Source organism: Pseudonaja textilis, chromosome 2 (assembly GCF_049901715.1).
Source record: "Pseudonaja textilis isolate UNSWEBS1 chromosome 2, rPseTex1.2, whole genome shotgun sequence".
NCBI lineage: Eukaryota > Metazoa > Chordata > Lepidosauria > Squamata > Elapidae > Pseudonaja > Pseudonaja textilis.
The window spans coordinates 142,631,240-142,653,388 of NC_141991.1; the positions used below are offsets into that span (position 1 = coordinate 142,631,240).

Below are 22,149 nucleotides of genomic sequence, written 5' to 3' on the forward strand. Positions count from 1 at the left end.
TAGCAAACAATAAGATAGGGCCTCCTGAGGCAGCCTCCCAACAAAATGGGAAGTACTAATAGGGCCTCGAACCTCGCCTCTGAGCAATGATAGATAGATAGATAGATAGATAGATAGATAGATAGATAGATAGATAGATAGATGTTATGTCTCCTCTTGGAAATTCAAACGAACAAACACAAAGCAGCCGTTTCACAATCAAATCAAACTGAAGGAAAATAACAAGATAACGGCTGGCAGAAACTGTTAGGACTCCCCTTCAAAATTCAAACAAACAGAGATCTCTTTGCAGTAACGTCCTCATTCAAAATAGTCATTTTGTTTCTGGCAAAAGGCACCAGCTCAGCTGTGTCCTTTTATACCCATTAAGGCAACGTGCTAATTAACTGGCTTGCCCTTCAGATTAACGTTTCCTGGTTCTGACGTCAATCCACGATCTAACAGTCATCAGATTTAAAACTCCTAACAGGACCGATCCTTCCAATCACAACACTATCCCCCACCGCAGGGCCCTTCCCCGAGTCTGATGATTAACTTGACGATGTTTCGTTGACAACCCCACTCTGTCTCCCACAGCCAATGGAGGCGTCGCTCATTCCAATTGTCTCAGGTGGTCTACACATTGGAGACTTGGAAAAGAAATACCGTTCTGCGACCAAGCCACCAACGGATTGTGCAACCGCAACCAGGACATTCCGAGCACCAAAGGGAGATGAAGGTTCGAGGTGATATAAAAACTTATCGCCTCCTCATGATCCCCAATGATCATACGCACTGGCTGGGTGGCGAAACAAATGGGCCCAGACTTGAGCTCACGCCCATCCACGGTTTCCACCTTAATGGGTGGATGTACAGCAACCAATGGGATCCCATAGTGCGTAGCAAAAGCTTGGTCCATAAAGTTGGTTGTAGCCCCTGAGTCCACCAACGCAACAGCAGGAATTCCCTCCTTCTGTGACTGTAGAAAAATTCGAGTGTCCAAAAGTAAATGCCGAGGAGGGCCAGGATTTACTTCAGCAATTTGAGGTGGGGATGTGAAATGTGTCCGACCTAGGGTTTCCTTGAGGTCAGGTCTACCCTGTTTTCCTGACGAGCCAAGAGTGGTTTCAGGTACGGATCTGCGGGTCCCTCTCAGTTTGCAGGAATTAACAAAATGTCCCAGACCCCCACAATAAAGGCACAAGCCTTCCTGGAACCTTCTCGAACGTACTCGCACCGTTAAGTGAAGGCGGAGTGCGCCTAACTCCATCGGCTCCTCAACATTAACCGTGGGTTGGAAAACTCTCGGTGGCGTGGGTTGTGTACGAGAAAACGAAGATGGTTCCATACAGAGCCGTTTGCGTCCACGTTGCTGTAAACGAGCTTCAATTCGTAAGCACTGAACTATCAATGCATCCAAAGTTAAAGCCCTCTCTGCATGGACCAGCTCATCTTTGATGGCATCAGACAAGCCTTCCTGGAATGCAGCCATATGAGCCGGTTCGTTCCAGTTGGAGTCCAAACACAGCAAACGAAATTCTGCAACGTATTCCTGCAGGGAACGTTTCCCCTGATTTATGTCCCATAACCGTCTGTCCACAGTTTGTATCTTAATTGGGTTCTCAAACATCACTCTCATTTGTTGAAGAAAACCCTGGAAATCATTCAACAACGGGCTATCTTGAACTAACAAGGGAGTAGCCCAATTAGCAGCCTGCCCAGATAAAAGGCTAAGAATGAATCCTGTCTTGGCCCGATCATTTGGAAAGTTTTCAGGCCTCAAGGACATAAATAATTGACACTGCCCCAGAAATGCCGGAAACATGTCCATTTGCCCAGAAAATTTCTCCGGCATGGATACTGGGCTTTTCCTCACAGGAGGGGCAGGGGGAACAGCAGCAGGGCTTGGTAAGCTGGAAACATAATTCAGCAATTGTGTTACCTGATTCTGAAGCGTCACATTGCTTTGCAGTAGCTGATTAATTTGTTGTTGTTGCTGCTCTACCAAATGCTGCAGTTGATTTAAATCCATCTTGCTTGAAAGATGGTTTGTTTAGGCCAGAAACAATAATGTTATGTCTCCTCTTGGAAATTCAAACGAACAAACACAAAGCAGCCGTTTCACAATCAAATCAAACTGAAGGAAAATAACAAGATAACGGCTGGCAGAAACTGTTAGGACTCCCCTTCAAAATTCAAACAAACAGAGATCTCTTTGCAGTAACGTCCTCATTCAAAATAGTCATTTTGTTTCTGGCAAAAGGCACCAGCTCAGCTGTGTCCTTTTATACCCATTAAGGCAACGTGCTAATTAACTGGCTTGCCCTTCAGATTAACGTTTCCTGGTTCTGACGTCAATCCACGATCTAAAAGTCATCAGATTCAAAACTCCTAACAGGACCGATCCTTCCAATCACAACAGATAGATAGATAGATAGATAGATAGATAGATAGATAGAGATAGATAGATAGATAGATAGATAGATAGATAGATAGATAGAATAGAATAGAATAGAATAGAATAGAATAGAATAGAATAGAATAGAATAGAATAAAATAGAATAAAATAAAATAGAATAAAATAAAATTTGGGAAGTTGGTGCTTTATTTAGCAATATATCCACCTCTTGTTTAAAGTTTTTAAAATTACAAGTTTTTTTAAAAAATAAATATAAAGTAGGTGGAGCTAATGGCTGAAATGTCTATAGGCTGTTGACCATGGGTGGCAGACTTCGCTTATGAGCTTATAGCAACTAAGATCTGCAGTGCTGCCAATGTTGTATTAAATGATACAGTAGTTCAGAATCTAACAAAAGGCTGATCTGTTATACAGTCACTCTTTTCCCACTGGTATCTGTTCTGCTCTGTTCCTGCATCCAATTCTAACTCATTTTTTAGGCACTAAGCCAAGAAACTTTCTGTCCCAATAGCCAACATTTATAACAATATAGTGAATGTAAACAACTAAATCTCCATATTCCAAAGATTAAGAATCACAGCCCTGACTGAGAGAACTAGATCATCCAATAGGATTTTTTTTTCATGCTGAAGCACTCTCTTCCTTGCAAACTTATATAACTAAAAAACTTGTTTTTCAAAATAAGCTCGCTTCAGTTTTTTAACCCTATCTCCCAAACCCTGTTTTATGAGAAACACAGTGATAGAAATTGAACAGACAACACACCACAAAGCATCTCACGTTAGGATCCAGGGGTTTATTGAAATTTAAAGCATAGGAAACATAAAGCACTTACTAGACTGATGTTTCTCAACCTTGTGAATTTTAAGATGGCGAGGAATTCTGGGAGTAGACGTCCATCCTTCTTAAAAGTTGCCAAGTTTGGAAAACATTTCCTTGAAAGCATTCAGGCATTCTGCATACCCAGCCTTTTTACTCCAACCCCGCCTTTTAACATTTCAATTGTCAAGAAACTCCCCCCTAACCATGATGGCTAAGAACCAATGGCAGTTTCCTGTGCTCCCAAGTGGGCAGTTATAAACCCTAAAAACAAGGCTAGTCCCCAAAATGAAGAAAATTCTTAATTTCAAATTCCAAATCCGAATTCCACCAAATGTAGCCACGTCTATTTTGTGGCCCCCAACTCTCCCACTGTAAAGGGGGCTACCCAAATGTTGCATCTCCCCGTTGCAAAGCCGCAACAAAACAACCCCCATCACAGCTTAGCTGGATCGGTGGTGAACTTTGCAAACTCTGTTTAATGGATAACTTCAGGCAAAGAGTCCAAGTGCTGACACTCCTGCCCTGAGCAATGTTGTTATACAACTTTGTGAATCACTAAGGAGGCTGGAAAACCAATACAGGTAATCCACAAGTTATAACTACAACTGAGCCCAAAAATTTAGGATGCACAGTGAGTTGTTTGTTACATGAATTTGGCTCCATTGTACGATCCTTTCTTGACACTGTTTGTTAAGGGAAACTCTGTGGTTGTTAAATTGAATAACTCGGTTGTTAGGTGGGCAAAACTTGCTTAATAAATGTCTCGCTTAACAGCATAAATTTTGGGCTCTATTGTAGTCATAAGTTGAGGAACTACTGGCACCCACAAAACAGTCCGTTTTTAAAGGATTATATTTTTCTTTGATGACATTAGATTGTCTGGACCAAGAAAATAACTGTTTCCTTTTGAGAAAGTTAAAAAAAAATTGTTTCAAACTTTAACAAAAAATTTAAAAGAGGGAAAGAACTCAATAATAGCAAAACATGGATTTCATGACTTGAACTACCTAATGGAATATTTAAAAAAAAAAAACCAATTAAGACACTAGATTCTGCTTCAAGTACTCACAAAATTTAATATCATAGGAGAAGCAACATCACGGAACAGGCTGAACAAACCTGAAAGTCTGCTGAGAGATTGGCAGCTTTATTGAAATGACAGAATCTTGGCTTTATAAAAAAGGAAGAGAGGCGGCTTGCGAATTGCATCATTTCGTTTTGTCGCAATCACAAGTGGGAGGGGATGGGTGATAAGGAGTGATGAGAAGAAGTGTGATTGGACACATAAGGAATTTGTCTTTGGTGCAAATGCTCTCAGTGTACATAAAAATAAAAAAATGCATTCATCAAGTATCATAAAGATTCAACACTTAATGATAATCATAGGATACTAATAAGCAATCAAATCATACTAGGAAACAATAAAACAAGATAATTTGCAAAGATACAAGTAACATGGTTATAGTCATAAATCGGAAGAGATAGGTAATAGGAAGGATGAGAAGAAGAATAGTAATCCAAAGTGTTTTAAGAAAAGACTATTGTGTTATTTTTCATAAAAATAACAATTCACAAATTATGAATTGTGCAGGAGTAACTGGACCAAGCAACAGTTAAAAACCTACAGGCTAATCTCAGAAGTAAAGCAATAAGAAAAGATTAAATTAAGATTAAATAAGAAGAGAATTCAAGCAGATCCGTGCTTCTCACAGAATCACTAAACTTTCCAATGGTAAAATCAGTGCCAAAGGCCATCTCATTAAATACAAGGTTTCCAACGTCCTAAATGCATGTTTGTTTATTTATTTATTTTAACAAAAACCATAACTAAAAGATCCTAAGCCTTGTACCAAAAGTTACAAAAGTATCTTCCCACCAGCTCGCAACCCTAGAGTAACAGGTACAGTATTTCAGAAGCAGAAAGGCTACAGACGTGAAAATATCTGCAGAGATAACATTAGCTATATTAATAAAAATTTCTTCAGCAACTTATTATCAGAGCCCTCGTCTCGAGTGCCTTAGTTAGCAATTCTCGCATCTTGTCACAAGGAAGAGAAGTGAATGGATTAAGAAAAGTGTTACAAATTCTGCAAGACAAAAACTGACACTTTGAAAGTGATGTTCAAACAAAAGAATCTTTTCTCCCCCCAAAACAATAAAACTAAAGTTGTTTCTTCCAAGGTTGGAGTAACTTTCCAAGAGAGTGTTTAAGCAGAAGTAGGAAGACGCGGGAACCACCCTATATTATCTAATGTAAAGGAATTTAGAGATGGCCTCGGAGAAGATATGAAAGAGCAATTGAGGAAGGAAATGGAGAAGAGGTTACAGAGTCCAGAAATTGAAAGAATTGTGAGAAAGGAGACAAAATGACCCTGCCTTGATTTAGTATAAGATTTTAGAATAGAATAGCAGAGTTGGGATCTTGGAGGTCTTCTAGTCCAACCCCCTGCCTAGGCAGGAAATGCTACACTACTTCAAATGGTTATCCAATCTCTTTTTCAAAACTTCCAGTGTTGGAGCTGTCACAACTTCTGGATGCGAGTTGTTCCACTGATTAACTGTTCAAACAGTCAGGAAATTCCTCCTTAGTTCTAGGTTGCTTCTCTCCTTGATTAGTTTCCATCCGTTGTTTCTTGTCCTGCCTTTAGGTGCTTTGGAGAATAGCTTGACTCCCTCTTCTTTGGGGAAGCCCCTCAAATACTGAAAGACTGCTATCATGTCTTCCCTAGTCCTTCTTTTCACTAGACTAGACATACCCAATTCCAGTAACCATTCTTTATATGTTTTATCCTCCAGTCCCCTAATCCTCTTGGTTGCTCTTCTCTGCACTCTTTCTAGAGTCTCAACATCCTTTTTTTACATTGTGGCAACCAGCACTGGATGCGGTATTCCAAGTGTGGCCTTACCGAGGCCTATTAAAGCAATATTATTTACAAAGTCTGCACTACTCTTATTGCTAATCTTCTCATAACTCCTTATCGCTCATCCCCTCCCATTTGTGACTGTATGATTGTAACTTTGTTGCTTGTATCCTAACAATTTTTATTGACTGTTTCCTAGTATGATTTGATTGCTTATTGTACCCGATGATTCTTGACTCTTGATGAATGTATCTTTTCTTTGATGTACACTGAGAGCATTTGCACCAAGACAAATTCCTTGTGTGTCCAATCACACTTGGCCAAGAAAGAATTCTGTTCTGTTCTGTTCTATTCTATTCTATTCTATTCTTATTGTACCCTATGACTATCATTAAGCGTTGTACTTGATGACTCTTGACTCAGTTTTGACCGTTTTTCATACTTACGGCCACTGCAACATCCCCAGGGACACAAAATCAAAATTCAGATGTTGGGTAACTGATTCGCATTTATGACGGTTGCACTGTCCCGTGTGTGTGTGTTTGTGTGTGTGTGTGTGTGACGTGATTCCCCTTTTGGGGAGCTTCTGGCCAGCGAAGCCAACAGGGAAGCTGGATGATTTGCTTAACAACTGGGTGGCTAGCTTAACACCAGCTGTGTGTCAGGACTCCAACAAATTCACCCTCATTCAAAGCAAAAGCCTCTAGCCGCATCTCAGAGAAAAGAAAATTTATTAGAAGAGGCCATGTTGGCGTTAGCTGGATGCAGCTGATACTAAAATACATCATTCATTTCCCCCTTGACCCTGGTCTTTCCCCCTACCCCTTGGATGTATATTCTCCAATGGGACACATCCATAGCCAAGAGTCATCAATCATGCTCTCCAGAAATATTCTTGCCAACCTTTGAGCTGCCAGGGCGATACATCATGATTGCATTGCAATTGGGACCAATAGGAGAAGCAGTCAAAAGGACAGCTTGACGCTAATTGGCCCTGAACCATTATCTAACATTACATTATATAGCTTAACCCTCCAAGCACATGACTTTCGGGATTTTGCCACATTGTCATAACAACTGGGGCAACTTCCCTTCCCTCCTACCTCAGCATTTCAACACTACTATTTCATCATGTATTGTTGACATTCAGTTCCCTATTTCTATAACCTAGTTCCTCATTTCCCGTAACCCCAGCACACTGCATCCTGTAAAATAAGGAACCAAGAATGTGAGGAAAGAGAATCCATACATTGAAGCATACTTGCAAGTCACAACTTCAACAGACAAAATAATATTACATCCATTTCAGGCCCTGCGAGTCTTACAATTTCCTTGACCAGAAAGCACAGAGAGATCTATAATTATTTTTTTCACAGTGACCATTCAGTTAGAACTTAATGAAAAAAGTGACATGTGACCGTTTTTCATACTAACAACCATTGCAGCAATCCCATGCTCACATTATCAAAATACGGTCCAGTCACATTGACATCAACTGTTTCACAATTATCAAGTAAGAATCATGTAATCCACATGAATAACACTAAGCCCCATAAAACTCCCAAGAATTGATATCCAGGGATGAAATCAGTGGTGGGATTCAATTTTTTTTACTACCGGTTCTGTGGGCATGGCTTGGTGGGCATGGCAGGGGAAGGACTGTGATGACCCAGAGTATCTCAGAAATATAACAAAACCCAAAATTTAACTAAAAGTCCTTTAATACCTTCAACTTGACTTCACTGTTTAATTATTCACAGTGGAAGAGTAAACTATTTTCAAAATAACATTTCAAAGGAAAGAAACACAGTTCAAATTCAAAGAGCCGATAACGAAGCAAAACCAAAAACAAACCACAATGAATAAAGTTCCACGACAGACCAGGATAGATAATTGCCAACTTCAGGAAGATAACCAGGTAGTCCATTGGAAGAAGGTTAACCAAGATAAACCTTGTTTAGGAATAAAACACTAAATTATCCCCAGTGTCTGTTAGCACGCAGTTCCAAACTCTTATGCAGATCTCACACCTGCAACCCATGAAGAGGATCATGGGCCTCTCCTCCTGAGTAGACCACGTTTTACCCTGATCCTCTCCTCCTTGCGTGCCCTAGGGTGGATAAGGGATGTGTACAGTTGTAATTGCAGGAATGTTCCTATCTCGGATAGCAAACCTCAGATAAAGAATGTTTCCAAGCAAATACAACTCAGGCAAACAAAGTCATTAATCTATGGATAAAGGAGAATTAGAGAGGGGAAGTAAACATATGTTAGACTTTAACTAGAGATAATTAATTGTATGGATTACTGTACTAAACAGTAACGAAAGTTAAGCAGTAACCAAAGTTAACCAATGATGGAGGATAACTAAAAATGTATATAAATGCAAGACTATACTCCAATAAAGATCATCATCATAATTCAGTTGTTCATGATCAAACAACTCGACTGCCTGATCATTACAACAAGTGGCGCATGAACAGGGACCCTCTTACTTCGTCCAGCAAGGAATTGGTGCACCTTCAACCCTTTGTGGTTTCTTCAACCTTTTGGTTTCTGTAAGTATGGGGTCTTCGCTTTCTGAGGAACAAAGGAAGTATGTAGATGAATTAGGCTATTTGTTGAAGAAAAATAATACCGAGGTACCACAGAGAAATCTCTTAAGGCTGGACCAGGAGATTGCAGCTCAGTGCCTATGGTACCCAGAAAAGGGGTCTTTAAAATTAACTGATTGGGAACGTATTGGGAAAACATTGTATACTGAACCTCAAGCAAAAATAGAAGTTTTGCATGTGTGGCATTTATGTAGGCATGCAATTGAAACATTTGGTCACAATGAACTTTCTCTTTTAACACCTCCACCTTCACATTATACTAATGCTGTCATTTGTCCCCCTTCTTCACCTGAATATATGTCTTCAGTTCCCTCAGCTCCTGCAGATACAGGGCAAAAGCCTCCTGACTCTATTGTTCAGTCTTCTTTTCAGAAAATGGTAGAGACTTGTAAAAGGAATGCCACTGTCTCAGGAAGAGAACTTGCAGAATTACTGTCTGTTTGTCCAGTACAATATCATCCTGGTCAGGGGCCACAGCTTGGACTGCAAGTAGCAGAATGGGAGGGTCTGCCTTATCAGATCTTAAGAGAGTTGAAAAAGGCAGTTGCAGACTACGGGATTAGTGGTAATTTTACAAGAGGACTTGTAGAAGGAATAAAAAATGGTTATACAATGATCCCTGAAGATTGGAAACAAATATTTGCATGATTTTAACATCCATGCAATATGTGGTTTGGGAGAGTGAATATATGCGACATGCTCAAGTTGCTGCTTTAGGAGGAGGAGGAGCATAAACAGTTGAGCAGCTATTTGGTTCTGGACCGTTTGGTACAATTCCTACTCAAGTTGTTCTTCCTCCAGCTATGTTAACTATTGTTTCTGAATGTGCCTTTCGTGTTTTTCTTAAGGTACCCCAAGCTGGAGAACCTAGAGCAAATTTTTCAAACATTCGACAGAATGCCAATGAGCTGACTTTGTTGAGCGTCTGTCCAAAGCAATCAGACAGCAGTTTGATCATCAGGAAGCTGCTGGTGAACTTCTTCGCCAGTTAGCTATTGAAAATGCTAATGCAGATTGTAAAAGAGCTTTACAGCCATTAAAGGCTACTGCTCATTACACTCTGGCAGATATGCTGCGAGTCTGCCAGGATATTGGATCACAAACTTATAAAATGCATATGTTAGCAGCTGCTATTCAGAAAGGACAGCAACCAATTGGTAACTGTTTTAAGTGTAAGAAGCCTGGCCACTTTCAGAAGGACTGTCGTTCTACACCTTCTATGCCTCAGAATTGTCCTTCTAAGAAGTGCCCTATTTCCAAAAAGTGATTTCATTGGGCCAATCAATGTCGGTTTTGGTTGGGAAACTTGCCAATGGGTGTGGCACCCACCCAGAATCCAAAGTGTACCTTTCCCATCACTCTGACTCCTCCAGCAGTCTCTCTCACTTGTCCCCAGCCACAGTCGGTAGCGCTGGGATCGATTTAATCACTCAAGAGGTAATTGAGTTTAAATTTCCCATGGAAGTTAAAATAGTTCCATCTCAATTTAAAGGTCCTCTTCCTTCGGGATTAGTTGGCTTAATTTTGCCTCGTTCTTCTGCACACAAAAAGGGCAATTTTGTTGTGCCTGGGATGATAGATTCAGATTAGACTGGTATCCTCATGATTCAGATTTGGGTGAATCTTCCTCAAGTTCTTCCTTGTAATTCTTCTGTTGCTCAATTGCTTCTTCTTCCATATGAAATTCCATCTCCTGGTAGAGGTAATCGTGGGGATGCAGGATTTGGATCAACTTCTTTATCTGTAGGCTTACTTCATTAGCTGAACTCCTCTCATCCTTTGTTAACGCTCTTCCTTAATAAACAACCATTTCAAGGGTTATTGGATACTGAAGCCGATGTTACTGTCATCTCCTCTTTACAGTGGCCAGTACAGTGGCCAAAAATGACAGATGCTTCATTGTGGGGAATAGGAGGTTCTACAGCTGCTTGGCAGAGTGTTAAAGAAATTAATGTTACAACATCTGCTGGTAAGTCCTTTTTCCTACAACCATACATTCTAGATATTCATACTAATATTTGGGGCCATGATATCCTTTCTCTTCTTGATGCCCATTTGATTCTTGATGATGGCTCTTCCTCTTAAATGGCTCTGTTCTACGCTGGTTTGGGTGGAACAATAGCCATTATCAAGGGAAAAACTCGCTGCTTTACAACAATTGGTTCAAGAACAATTGGCTGCTGGTCATATAGAATCTTCTACTAGTCCTTGGAATACTCCTGTTTTTGTTATAAAAAAAGAAAAATGGGAAACATAGAATGTTGCACAATTCCTCCATTCCAATTCTTCCTGAATTACAAGTACAGAAATCATATACATTAGTACAATTGCAAAAATTACTTGGCATTATTAATTGGGCACGCCCATTCTTCTACATTACAACTGGTGATATGTTGCTCTTATTTCAGTCTTTGAAGGGAGCACAATCACCAGGAGATCTAGTTGTATTAACTGATCTTCAAAGAACATGCCTTCAAGAAATATTGAATAAGTTTAAGTGTGGACAGGATAACATCCTTAACAATAGGATTTTGCTTAGCTATTCTTCCCACTACACCCTTACCCACAGGATGTCTTTATTCTAATGCGTCCTTGCAAGCAGTCAACATTCATGAATAGATTGTCAGCTACTCCGCCTAGAAACATTTATCCTTATCAATCAGCATTAGAGGATTTGATTATTAAAGGTCGTAAACGAGCCTTACATCCTACAGGACAGGATCTCATTAGCATAGCTTTCACTCGTACAAAAGTTGAACATGAGCATTTGATGATGATTTTAGAATCATATCAGATAGCCTTTTCTCAATATGTGGGAAACTTCTTGTATTCTTTACCCAAGGATCCTAGAATAGTGGTTACTACTACTTTAAATCCGGCCTTTTCTTCCATTTTTGTGCAAAATCCTATTTCTAAAGCTCTTACAGTCTTTACTGATGGATCGCCTACAAAGGGTGTGGTTGTCTGGCAGATTCAACAGCAATGGTATTCTAAATTTACTGCCACGCAGACTTCAGCTCAACGTGCTGACCTGGCTGCTGTGATTTTAGCTTTACAATTGTTCAATGACCAACCTATTAACTTGATCGTTGATACTCAATATGTGTATTTAGCTATTCAATCTCTTCCCTTTTCTTATTATGCTCTCTCTTTGGATAAGAATTTGTTATCCTTGTTTTTATCTTTAATGAATAGTTTGGAAACTCGCTTGTATTCTTTGTATGTAGAACACATTCGAAGTCATACTCCCTTTACTAATGCCTTGACTGAAGGAAATCGGAAGGCAGATGAATCCTTAAAGGATGTTGCATCTTTGTTTGCTGATCCTGTTGCTAGTCATTCTTATTTTCATCAAAATGCCAAATCGCTTGCACAGCAATTTAAAATTTCATTATTTCATATCCCTCAAGCCTGGGATATTGTCCGTGCTTGTCCAGCTTGTCAGCAACTGGCAGTTCCCTTTCCAGTGGGTGTCAACCATGAGGAACCCAAGCCAATCAGATTTGGCAAATGGATGTAACTCAATTTTCAACCTTTAAGCCATACAGTTATCTTCATACGTCTATTGACACTCATTCACACTTCCTCTGGGTTACTGCTTCAAAACATGAACGTACTTCAGATGTTATTTCTCATTGCCTATCCTCTTTTGCTGTAATGGGTCGGCCTTCTCAGTTTAAAACTGACAATTGCCCCGCTTATATTAGTAAGGAACTTCAAACCTTTTGTCAGAAATGGAATATTACTTTAGTGCATGGAATTCCTTACAACTCTCAGGGTCAAGCTATAGTTGAGCGAGCTCATCGCACTTTTTTAAAAAAAACAAATTTTATTAGTTTTTACAAAACAATACACAAACAAAGCATAGAATATAATAACATAAAGGATCTTTTCTGAAAAAACCAATAGAACATCTTATTTAGAAACAGAATAATTCCAAATTATCACATTTCCATACAAACACAATTTTATATATATATTTACATTATAAATTTACATTACATTACAACTTCATATCTTATCCCAACTTCTCTTTATTTCTCCCTTTCATTCTCTTATTCAAATTATATTTCTTGCTAATAAAATTTTTATTGCTTTTCAAGGACAATACACAAACAAACAAAACATAAAACATAAAAACATAAAACATCTTTTCTGAAAGTTGCTTGATTCCGGGTTAAAACTCTTCGTACAGACACAAATTCAAAAATCATATTCATTTTATATACCATTCCATATCTTATTACCATTTTCAATTTTCTATATAGCTTCTTCCCTTTTTTAACTTTCTTAGTTTTATTTTATTTATCTCATCTCAGTTCAAATCATAATACTTATCATTCTTTGTCTGTTCTATTTCCAGCTATCCATTCATCTTTTCTCTTTGAACAAAACTTCTCCTGTACACTGATTGGAGTATGACGCCTTTACTCTTTCCCCTAACTTAATAATACTTAATATAACACATAACTTGTATTGGGATTCTGTTTGGTACATTCTAAAATTACACAATGTATTTTATAAGAAAGAAAAACAACAACAACAAAGGAACAAATTTATAGGTATATAATGTAGCTAAGAAACACTATCAATGCCATTAAAAAATTAATCATACATATTAATACTCATTTATATCTTAAGCATTTTATTCTAAATACACATATAAAAATACAATCTTATGTACCTTACAGAATCCCTTTTTCAATTAAATTTACCCATTGTCTCTAAATGAATTTTGTTTCTTTAAATCAGGCTTGTCCAACCCGCGGCCCACGGGCCGCATGCGGCCCAGGTCGCCTCGTAATGTGGCCCAGTGCCCACCCCAACCTTCGTGCCAGAGCCAGTGAGGAGGAGGAGGAGAGGCAGGCACGAGGCAGGGCGAGGCGAGCACCACACCAAGCAGTAACAGAAAAGGCGGGCGCCGTCAGAGCGCCACCTCCTGCTGTTGCCACCGCCGCTGCTGCTTCTGCCTCCGCCGCCACCGCTGCTTCTGCCCCCGCCGTCGCTGCTGCTTCTGCCCCCACCGCCGCTGCTGCTTCTGCCCCTGCCACCGCCGCTTCTGCCCCTGCTGTCGCTGCTGCTTCTGTCCCCGCCGCTTCTGCCCCCGCCACTGCTTCTGCCCCCACCACCGCTGCCCCCTCCACCGCCGCTTCTGCCCCCACTGTCACTGCTGCTTCTGCCCCCACTGCCGCTGCTGCTTCTGCCCCTGCCACCGCCGCTCTGCTTCTGCCCCTGCCGCTTCTGCCCCCGCTGCTGCTTCTGCCCCCCACCGCTGCTTCTGCCGCCGCTGCTTCTGCCCTTGCCGCTGCTTCTGCCCTTGCCGCTGCTGCTGCTTCTGCCCCCGCTGCCCCCGCCGCCGCTGCTTCTGCCTTCCAGTCCTGCCTCATCCAGCCGGGCCATTTGCAGGAGGAGAGGTAGGCGTGAGGCGGGCGAGCTTTCTTCCCCCCCCCCCGCAAAATTTGGCCGGAAAATAAACCGTGATAAACCATGATAAAAAAATAAATAATTTTTAATAAATAATTAATAATAAATAATAAAAACATCTCACTAACTTTATTTCCAAATAAATTTAATATGTTAACTATGTTTTCTATGATTGTTTTGGATGATCAGGTATCGTTACTGTTATTTTATGTGCAGCCCAAACCAAATTTTCATCTTCTAATGTGGCCCAGGGAAGGTGAAAGGTTGGACACCCCTGCTTTAAATCTTGCTTCCCACCACTGAGGCTTCTCATCCCTTCCTTTCTCCCTTGCTTATTCTTCTCCTTACCCTTTTTACCCCTTTGTCTCTCCACCTCCCTTTTCTTCTTCTGCTTTCCCCCTTTCTGTTGTTTTCTAACCTTGTGTCCACCTTTCACCTCATTTTTCTCTTTTTTGGTTGTTTTTTCAAATCTTAAAGTCCCCTTTGTCTTTACCTCTTTCTCCTCCTCCCCAAATAGAATCACTTGTTCATCAAAGATGGCTTCTTCTTTATCCCAATTGTCCTGCTGCGCAGTCAATTTTTCATAAGTACATACCACCATTTCTAGAAATTGAAAAAGAGTGCCCAAAGTATCTTTCCCTTCTTGTTCTTCTTTTTTGTATTTTTGATATTCAATTTTTAATTTATCCACAAGCGATGCCATTGTAAAGAGAAATTTTTTTTCCCAAATAACCAACCAAGTGCTTTTAATCAAGAATAATTCCCAAGGGTTCCAAAGTCACCAAACAATCCAAATAAGCTATTTCTTTTAACACTTTTTTCTTTCTTCCATTTCTCTTTCTGGGGTTGCTGTTTAATCACAAAGTTCCAATTAAGATATATCTTTTTGAAGTCTTATTAATGTTCAATAGCTCTTTAAAATTCTAGGCAGTCTCCTCCTTGTTTTCAAATTCTACTCCAATTTTTTTTCCTCTCCCTTCCCACTTACAGCAAAAAAGATTTTTCTTTAAATATTCAGAAATCCATATCCCATTAGCATTTAGCATACCTCCAATGCGGGTTTTCCGATTTCTCATAAAGTTCTATCGCTGTCACGTTTGGAAGGAGAGTGAAAAGAAAAAAAGTTTTTCCTTTAACTTCCATTCGCCGCTTAGCACAGTCTGGAAACGATGTATCTTTAGTAAGTTTTAAGTTCTAGGGTACTTTCACTGTTACTTTGTCCCGGTCAGCAAAGATCACTTTCATTTCTTCACAGCTCCTCCTGCACTTTCTTTTTCCAGCTGAGCTCTTCTATGTGGCGACCATTGCTGACCACCACTCAGCTGCCTTTGGAAAAGGGGGTTTAGCCGGCTAGTGAAGAGAGGTGCGATATCTCTCGACCCTGCCAGAGCCCCCCTGTCTTCGCCCCCTTCTACGGAGGTGGCTTAGCCCCGAAGCCGGATGGCTCGGGGCACTCGGGCAGTGAACACAGGCAGAAACCGCGTACAGTCACGGATTCCTGCCTGCTCCGAAGCGCTGCAGACCGGAAATCCCCTCATCGCACTTTTAAGGCATTGCTTCAGAAACAATTACAAACTGAGTCTGGCCCTTACCATCTGCAAAAGATTCAAAATCTCATTGCTGTAGCATTATATACTTGGAATTATTTAACCTTTTTAGATTCTCTTGCAGACTCACCTGTTAATTTGCATTTTTGAACTACTGAATCTTTAGCAAGGCCTTTGGAAAAGTATCATCAAGCTCTAGATTCAACCTGGAAAGGCCTTACACCACTGATCACCTGGGGTCGCCGCCAGTGAAAGATCCTTCTACTCTACAAGCAGTGTGGGTTCCAGCGTGCTGTGTTCGTCCATATCATGGCATGGCATCAGGGCCTTCACAACCCAATCCTGGATTTCAATCTTCATCTGAACACGGAAGTCCGTCTTCCAAGGTCGACGCACCCGCAACCCATCACTTGGGGCCAGGTTAAATCTACTACATATCGAGCTTAACAATAACTGCAACCGGCCTCATTACCTCAGACTCCTGAAAATGTTGTTGCTGCTGTTTTTGCTATTATTACTGCTAACTCTGTTTACCATTTTACTTTGTATTTTCTTGTTTATGGTTAGTGGATATGTTTCTGCTAGTCTTCTGCTTGTCCTTCATGGTGGCTGTGGCAGTTTTTACACTGTATATTGTAAATGATTCCTGGGTTTCCCCACCACCACCCGGGGCCTGCTGGGTCTTTTGGTCTACATATTTTGGAGACCTTTAGTTGGTTTGTGTGCTATGCTGATGCCATGTAGTTCAGTGGTAGAATTCAAAAAAAAATTATTACTGGTTCTGTGGGTGTGGCTTGGTGGGCGTGGCAGGGGAAGGAGACCGTAAAATCTCCAATCAGAGGTGGTATTTGCCGATTCTCCGAACTACTCAAAATTTCTGCTACCAGTTCTCCAGAACTGGTCAGAACCTGCTGAATACCACCTCTGGATGAAATGTATTTTAGCAATATTAATACCAAATTAAAAGGGAAAACTTAAATACTACCTATCTTCTCTGTTGCAGAATTGCCATGCAACAATGTATGTATGCTGTTCTGAATTCAATCCTGATGCAATACTTCGGATACTCATAAAAATCAAGTGTGTTAGAAAAACACTCTCTTGGTATAATGTTTCTTTATTTTCTAATAATCAAGACACATTGTCAAATTAAAAAGAGGTGTTCCCATTCATACATTTAGGCTTTTTCTGTCTAACCTGGAGGCAGTAAACTAATTAAATGATGAGGATTCAATAGGAAGCTACAGTTAAAACACAAACACAATAAAACAGGGGTGTGAAACTCACGGCTTGTGGGCCAGATGCGTCACATGCTGGCCTTGCCCACATCCAGTTTAGTGAAGGGGGAGAAAGCCCCAATTCATCATGTGACAACGCGTGACAACGCAAGTTTGACACCCCTGTAATAAAATATCTCACTATCAGTTCTAGTCGACAGAGTAATAGTATGGAGCCTTATTAAGGTAGTGTGCTCTAACAGGAGCCTTCTGCTATTATTTAGTATACAAATAATGGTTTAAGGCACAAAGACAGGACACACAGATGGGTCTCAATTAGAATCAGTGTTTCAGATACGTTTTTCACTGTGACATTAACTATTTCTGATTATAGTTCATTCCATGCAAACTGACTGCATCTATGATTTCACTGTAATTTCAGGAGTATAGCATTCCACTTTTTAAAAAAAGACCCATGCATTATTTTTGGATAATTTTGCAAAACTATAGCTCTGAGAATGTAGCGATTCAGGATATAACCTTTATTTCATAGTGGTTTCACGTAAAAAATATAAGGATCCATAAATGTATCCAAGATGAACCTGATGTTACATACATTTTTAAGACAACACAGTTCCACTTTTGAAGAGTTAACTCATATCAGAGGTATTAGACCTGTGCTAACGACTGCCAACAGCATGCAAATTAAACAGCATGAAACCTACAGGTAGTCCTCAACATACGACTGCTATTGAGCCCAACATTTAAGTTTCAAAGAGAGAAATTTGTTGAGTTTTTCCCCATTTTATGACTTTTCTTGCCACATTTGTTAAGTGAACCACTGCAGTTGTTAAATTAGAAACAGAGTCATTAAGTGAATCTGGTTTCCCCATAGACTTGGCTTGTCAGAAGATGGCAAAAGGGGATCAGGTGACCCTGGGACAACACTGCAACCATGGAAAATGTGAGTTGGGTGGCAAGCATCCAATCAGGTGACCATGGGGAAGGCTGCCACGGTCGTTAAGTGTGAAAAACGATAAGTCACTTTTTTTCTTACAATACTAGACAACACAATATCAACAGTAAAGACCTTCAAGTTTCTAAGTTCTTCCATATCTCAAGACTTAAAATAGACATCTAACATCAAAAACGTCATCAAAAAAGCACAACAAAGAATGTTCTTTCTGCGCCAACTCAGAAAGTTCAAACTGCCCAAGGAGCTGCTGATACAGTTCTACAGAGGAATTATTGAGTCTGTCATCTGCACCTCTATAATTGTCTGGTTTGGCTCTGCAACCAACAAGACAGACACAGACTTCAGAGAGTAATTAGGACTGCAGAAAAAGCAATTGCTACCAACCTGCCTTCAATCGAGGACCTGTATACTGAGTCAAAAAGAGGGCTGTGAAAATATCTACAGACCCCTCACATCCTGGACATAAATTGTTTCAACTTCTACCCTCAAAATGACGCTATAGGGCACTGCACACCAAAACAACTTGACACAAGGACAGTTCTTTCCCAAATGCCATCACTCTGCTAAACAACTAATTCACATAAAACTGTCGAACTATTTAGTAAGACTGTATTACTATTATTCCTCTCATCCTTCCTAGTACCTATCTCTTCTCACTTATGATTATAACTCTGTTGCGTGTAACTTTATAATTTATATTGCTTTGTTTCCTGGTATGATTTGATCGCTTCTTAGTAACCTATGACTATCACTAAGAGTTGTGCCTTATGATTCTTGATGAATGTATTTTATTTTTCTTTTATGTACACTGAGAGCATGTGCACCGAAGACAAATTCCTTGTGTGTCCAATCACACTGGGCCAATAAAAGAATTAATTAATTCTTTCTTTCTTTCTTTTTCTTTCTTTCTTTCTCTGTGTAACTTCAAAGCATCCAAACAGGTGACCCTGGGGAAGGCCGCCAGGATCGTTAAGTGTACGGTCATAAGTCACTTTTTTCCCAGTGCCGTTGTGGTAACTTCAAACGGTCACTAAGCCAAGGGTTGTAAGTCGAGGACTACCTGTATAAAGATCAGCATAGGACCGATGTCCAACCCGCAGGCCTTAGAAGGGTGGCCACCTTTCTCGACCTCTCGGATGTGGCGCACCTCTTGGTGCCGAACAGCGCCCTCAGGGCAATATCCTGGGCGCCATCTCGAGCAGATCAGCTAGGAGTGCTGGATGAGTCTGGCTTTCTGCAAATGAGTCCTTAGGAGGCTATCAGCGGCATCCCAAGCAACCTGGCGCACAACGTTTTCAAGTGCGTAACAGAAGCATCTCTATCCGGAGCCACCTGGAGCCCCGCCTCTGCCCCGCTTTCTTTCCAGAGCCCGCCCGCATCTTAAAAGGCCCAACGGCAGCCTCACTCACCGACCTCTTCCTCTCGGTTTTTGCCCTCGGGACGGAAAGGATCCAGGCGAGCTCCGCGTAAAGAGCTCCGTCGCCCGCGAAGCCCAAACGGACGAGGAGATAAATGAACCACCAGCAGCAGCCCCCACTCTCCCTTGCCCACACAAACAACAGTCCGCAGGAGATCCGGAAGCGGAAGCGACTTCCCAGGCTGCGGCAGAGGTTGGGAGAGCGGGAATGGCTTTCTACGGCACGTGGGCGGAGAGAATGGAGCGGGAGGGTGAAGGGTGGGGGGAGCGGTTTGAAAGAACTGGGCGCCGAGAAGCGCTGCCTGCTTGCGTGGCATGCTGACGAAGCGTGGAGTCCTCTTCGCCGTTGAAAGTCGCGGGATTCGAAAGGCGCGCTCCGGGGCTACCTCATATCAGGGACGCCTGATAACATCCGTCCCTTTTCCGGGCTCCGCATGTATTTATTTTATTTATTTATTTTTATTTATTTGTCAAGCGATTATAAGATAACAGGTATAAGTATAAACATACTTATGACTACATGAAATGGATACATAAAAGAAAAATATAAAAGAAACAATAGGACAGGGACGGTAGGCACGTTGGTGCGCTTATGCATGCCCCCTACATACATCTTAGGAAAGGGGTGAGGTCAATAGTAGACAGTCTAAGGTTAAAGTTTTTGGGGTTTGGGGAAGAAACCACAGAGTCAGGTAGAGTATTCCAAACATTGACCACTCTGTTGCGTCAATGTATGGAATACATAGGTGGAACTCGACTTAACAAGAGTTCATTTAGTGCTGAGGTCTCAAACTTGGCAACTTTTAAGACTTGTGGACTTCAACTCCATAGCTGGCTGGAGAATTCTGGGAGTTAGTTGCCAAGTTTGGGGACCCCTGCTTTAGTGACTGTTCGAAGTTACAAGGGCAATGAAAAAAGTGACTTATAACCGTTTTTCAGAGTTATGACCTTCGAAGCATCCCCATGGTCCATGATCAAAATTCAGGCACTTGGCAAAGGGTTCATATTTGTGACAATTGCAGTGTCATGTGATCACCTTTTGCAACTTCTGACAAGCAGCATCAACGGGGAAGCCAGATTCACTTGAACAACCATGTTACTTTTCAACTGTTGTAATGACCAGGCAGTCGAATTGTTTGATCATGAACAACTGAATCATGATGATTTTTATTGGAGTCTACTCTTGCATTTATATACATTTTTAGTTATCCTCCATCACTGGTTAACTTTGGTTACTGCTTAACTTTCGTTACTGTTTAGCATTGTAATCCATACAATTAATTATCTCTAGTTAAAGTCTAACATATGTTTACTTCCTCTCTCTAATCCTCCTTTAGATTAGTGACTTTGTTTACCTGAGTTGTATTTGCTTGGAAACATTCTTTATCTGAGGTTTTCCATCCGAGTTTGGAACATTCCTGCAATTACAACTCTACATTCAACTGCAGTGATTCACTTAACAACCGTGGCAAGGAAAGTCGTAAAATGGGCAAAACTCACTTAACAAATGTTTCACTTAACAGAAATGTTGGGTTTGATTGAGTCGGAACTTGAGGACTACCTGTACATCAAATCCCTGGTCAGAGATTCTCCTCCCTAGGATCTCTGTAGCCTTTGCGCCACACCAGAATGGAGTTCTCAATGAGTCACTGCACTGTCCCCATGATGTAGCATTATAACGATTTACGCGGTGCTTCTCGGAATGGGAAAGTCTGTTCCATGTGCCAGATCTTGCCTGGGCACATCTTCACATAGTCTGCGCAAAAGGAGTTACAATGCCAGGAAATCCTTGGTCTGCATGTAGGGGTGTGGCCAAGTGCCAACTCTGGCTTAGTTTACCTGGTGCGATGGGCCAATTAATCAAGCAGAGTGGAGGGAAGTGGAATCCAAATACAGCTAGTCCTCGATTTACATTTCTTTTAGTGACCAAAGTTACAACAGCAGTGAAATATGTGATTTTTCTGTTACGATCTTTGCAGCATCTCCATGATCATGTGATCAAAATTCACATGCCTGGCAACTGGTTCATATTTATGACCTTTTCCAACATCATATGATCACTTTTGTGACCTCACGAAGCAACGAAGAAGCCAGGTCCACTGAACAACTGGGTGACTAACATATCAGCTGCAGTGATTCACTTAACTCTGGCAAGAAAAGTCGTAACCTGGGACAAAACTCACTTGACAAATGTCTCACTTAGCAACAGAAACATTGAGCTCAGTTGTGCTTGTAAATTGAGGACTACCTGTACTTTATTTCTGCACAGGAGCAAGAGGCATTTCGCTGATTGCTTCAGCAACAGCGAAGCCCTGAATCATGTTTACATCAAGCTTTTTATAATGTTTGCACAAGGAAGCATAAGGTTGTAATTTCAATTTTTGGTCAGTTGTCACTTCCTAGTTCTAATTACTGCAATCCCAAGTAGAACAACAATCAGCCAACACTGCAAAAGAGAAATGCAAGAAGGAACAAACCAGGTTTCTGGCTCCATCTTATGGTTGTTGGAGGAACCTCAGCCAATCACAATTACAGCATTCTCTTAAAGATACAACAGTATTAAATGACTATCCTGGTTTATATATTGCCAACCCAACTGTTAGGTGACTATCATTCCTAACAATTCCAAGAAGCTGGCCACTACTTTTAGATCTCCAGTTATTCCAGGCACAGTGGTTAGAATGCAATACTGCAGACTACTTCTGTTGATAACCATCTGGCAGCAGTTTGGCAGTTCGGGTCTCATCTGCTTAGGGTTAACTCAACCTTCCATCCTTCGGAGGTTGGTAAAATGAGGACTCAGATTGTTGGGGGCAATAGGCTGACTCTCTAAACTGCTTAGAGAGGGCTGTAAACCACTGTGAAACAGTAT

The 22,149-nt window shown here is 40.9% G+C and overlaps 1 protein-coding gene across 30 annotated transcripts in view; it reads right to left on the minus strand.

Moving 5' to 3' along the window:
• The window catches only part of LOC113443238 (methyl-CpG-binding domain protein 1), a 103,461-nt gene extending 83,970 nt beyond the window's left edge, over positions 1-19,491 (minus strand). For 12 of the 30 annotated variants that reach the window (XM_087925562.1, XM_087925549.1, XM_087925569.1 and 9 more), the window contains exon 1: positions 18,921-19,157. In XM_087925562.1, coding sequence (XP_087781688.1) covers positions 18,921-18,938 — 18 coding nt within the window. In that variant the 5' untranslated portion in view covers positions 18,939-19,157. Of the gene's footprint in view, positions 1-18,920; positions 19,208-19,269 lie in introns of those variants that run through there. The other 18 variants (XM_087925570.1, XM_087925563.1, XM_087925566.1 and 15 more) reach the window with 6 other exon arrangements.
• Between the last annotated feature and the right edge of the window lie 2,658 nt (positions 19,492-22,149).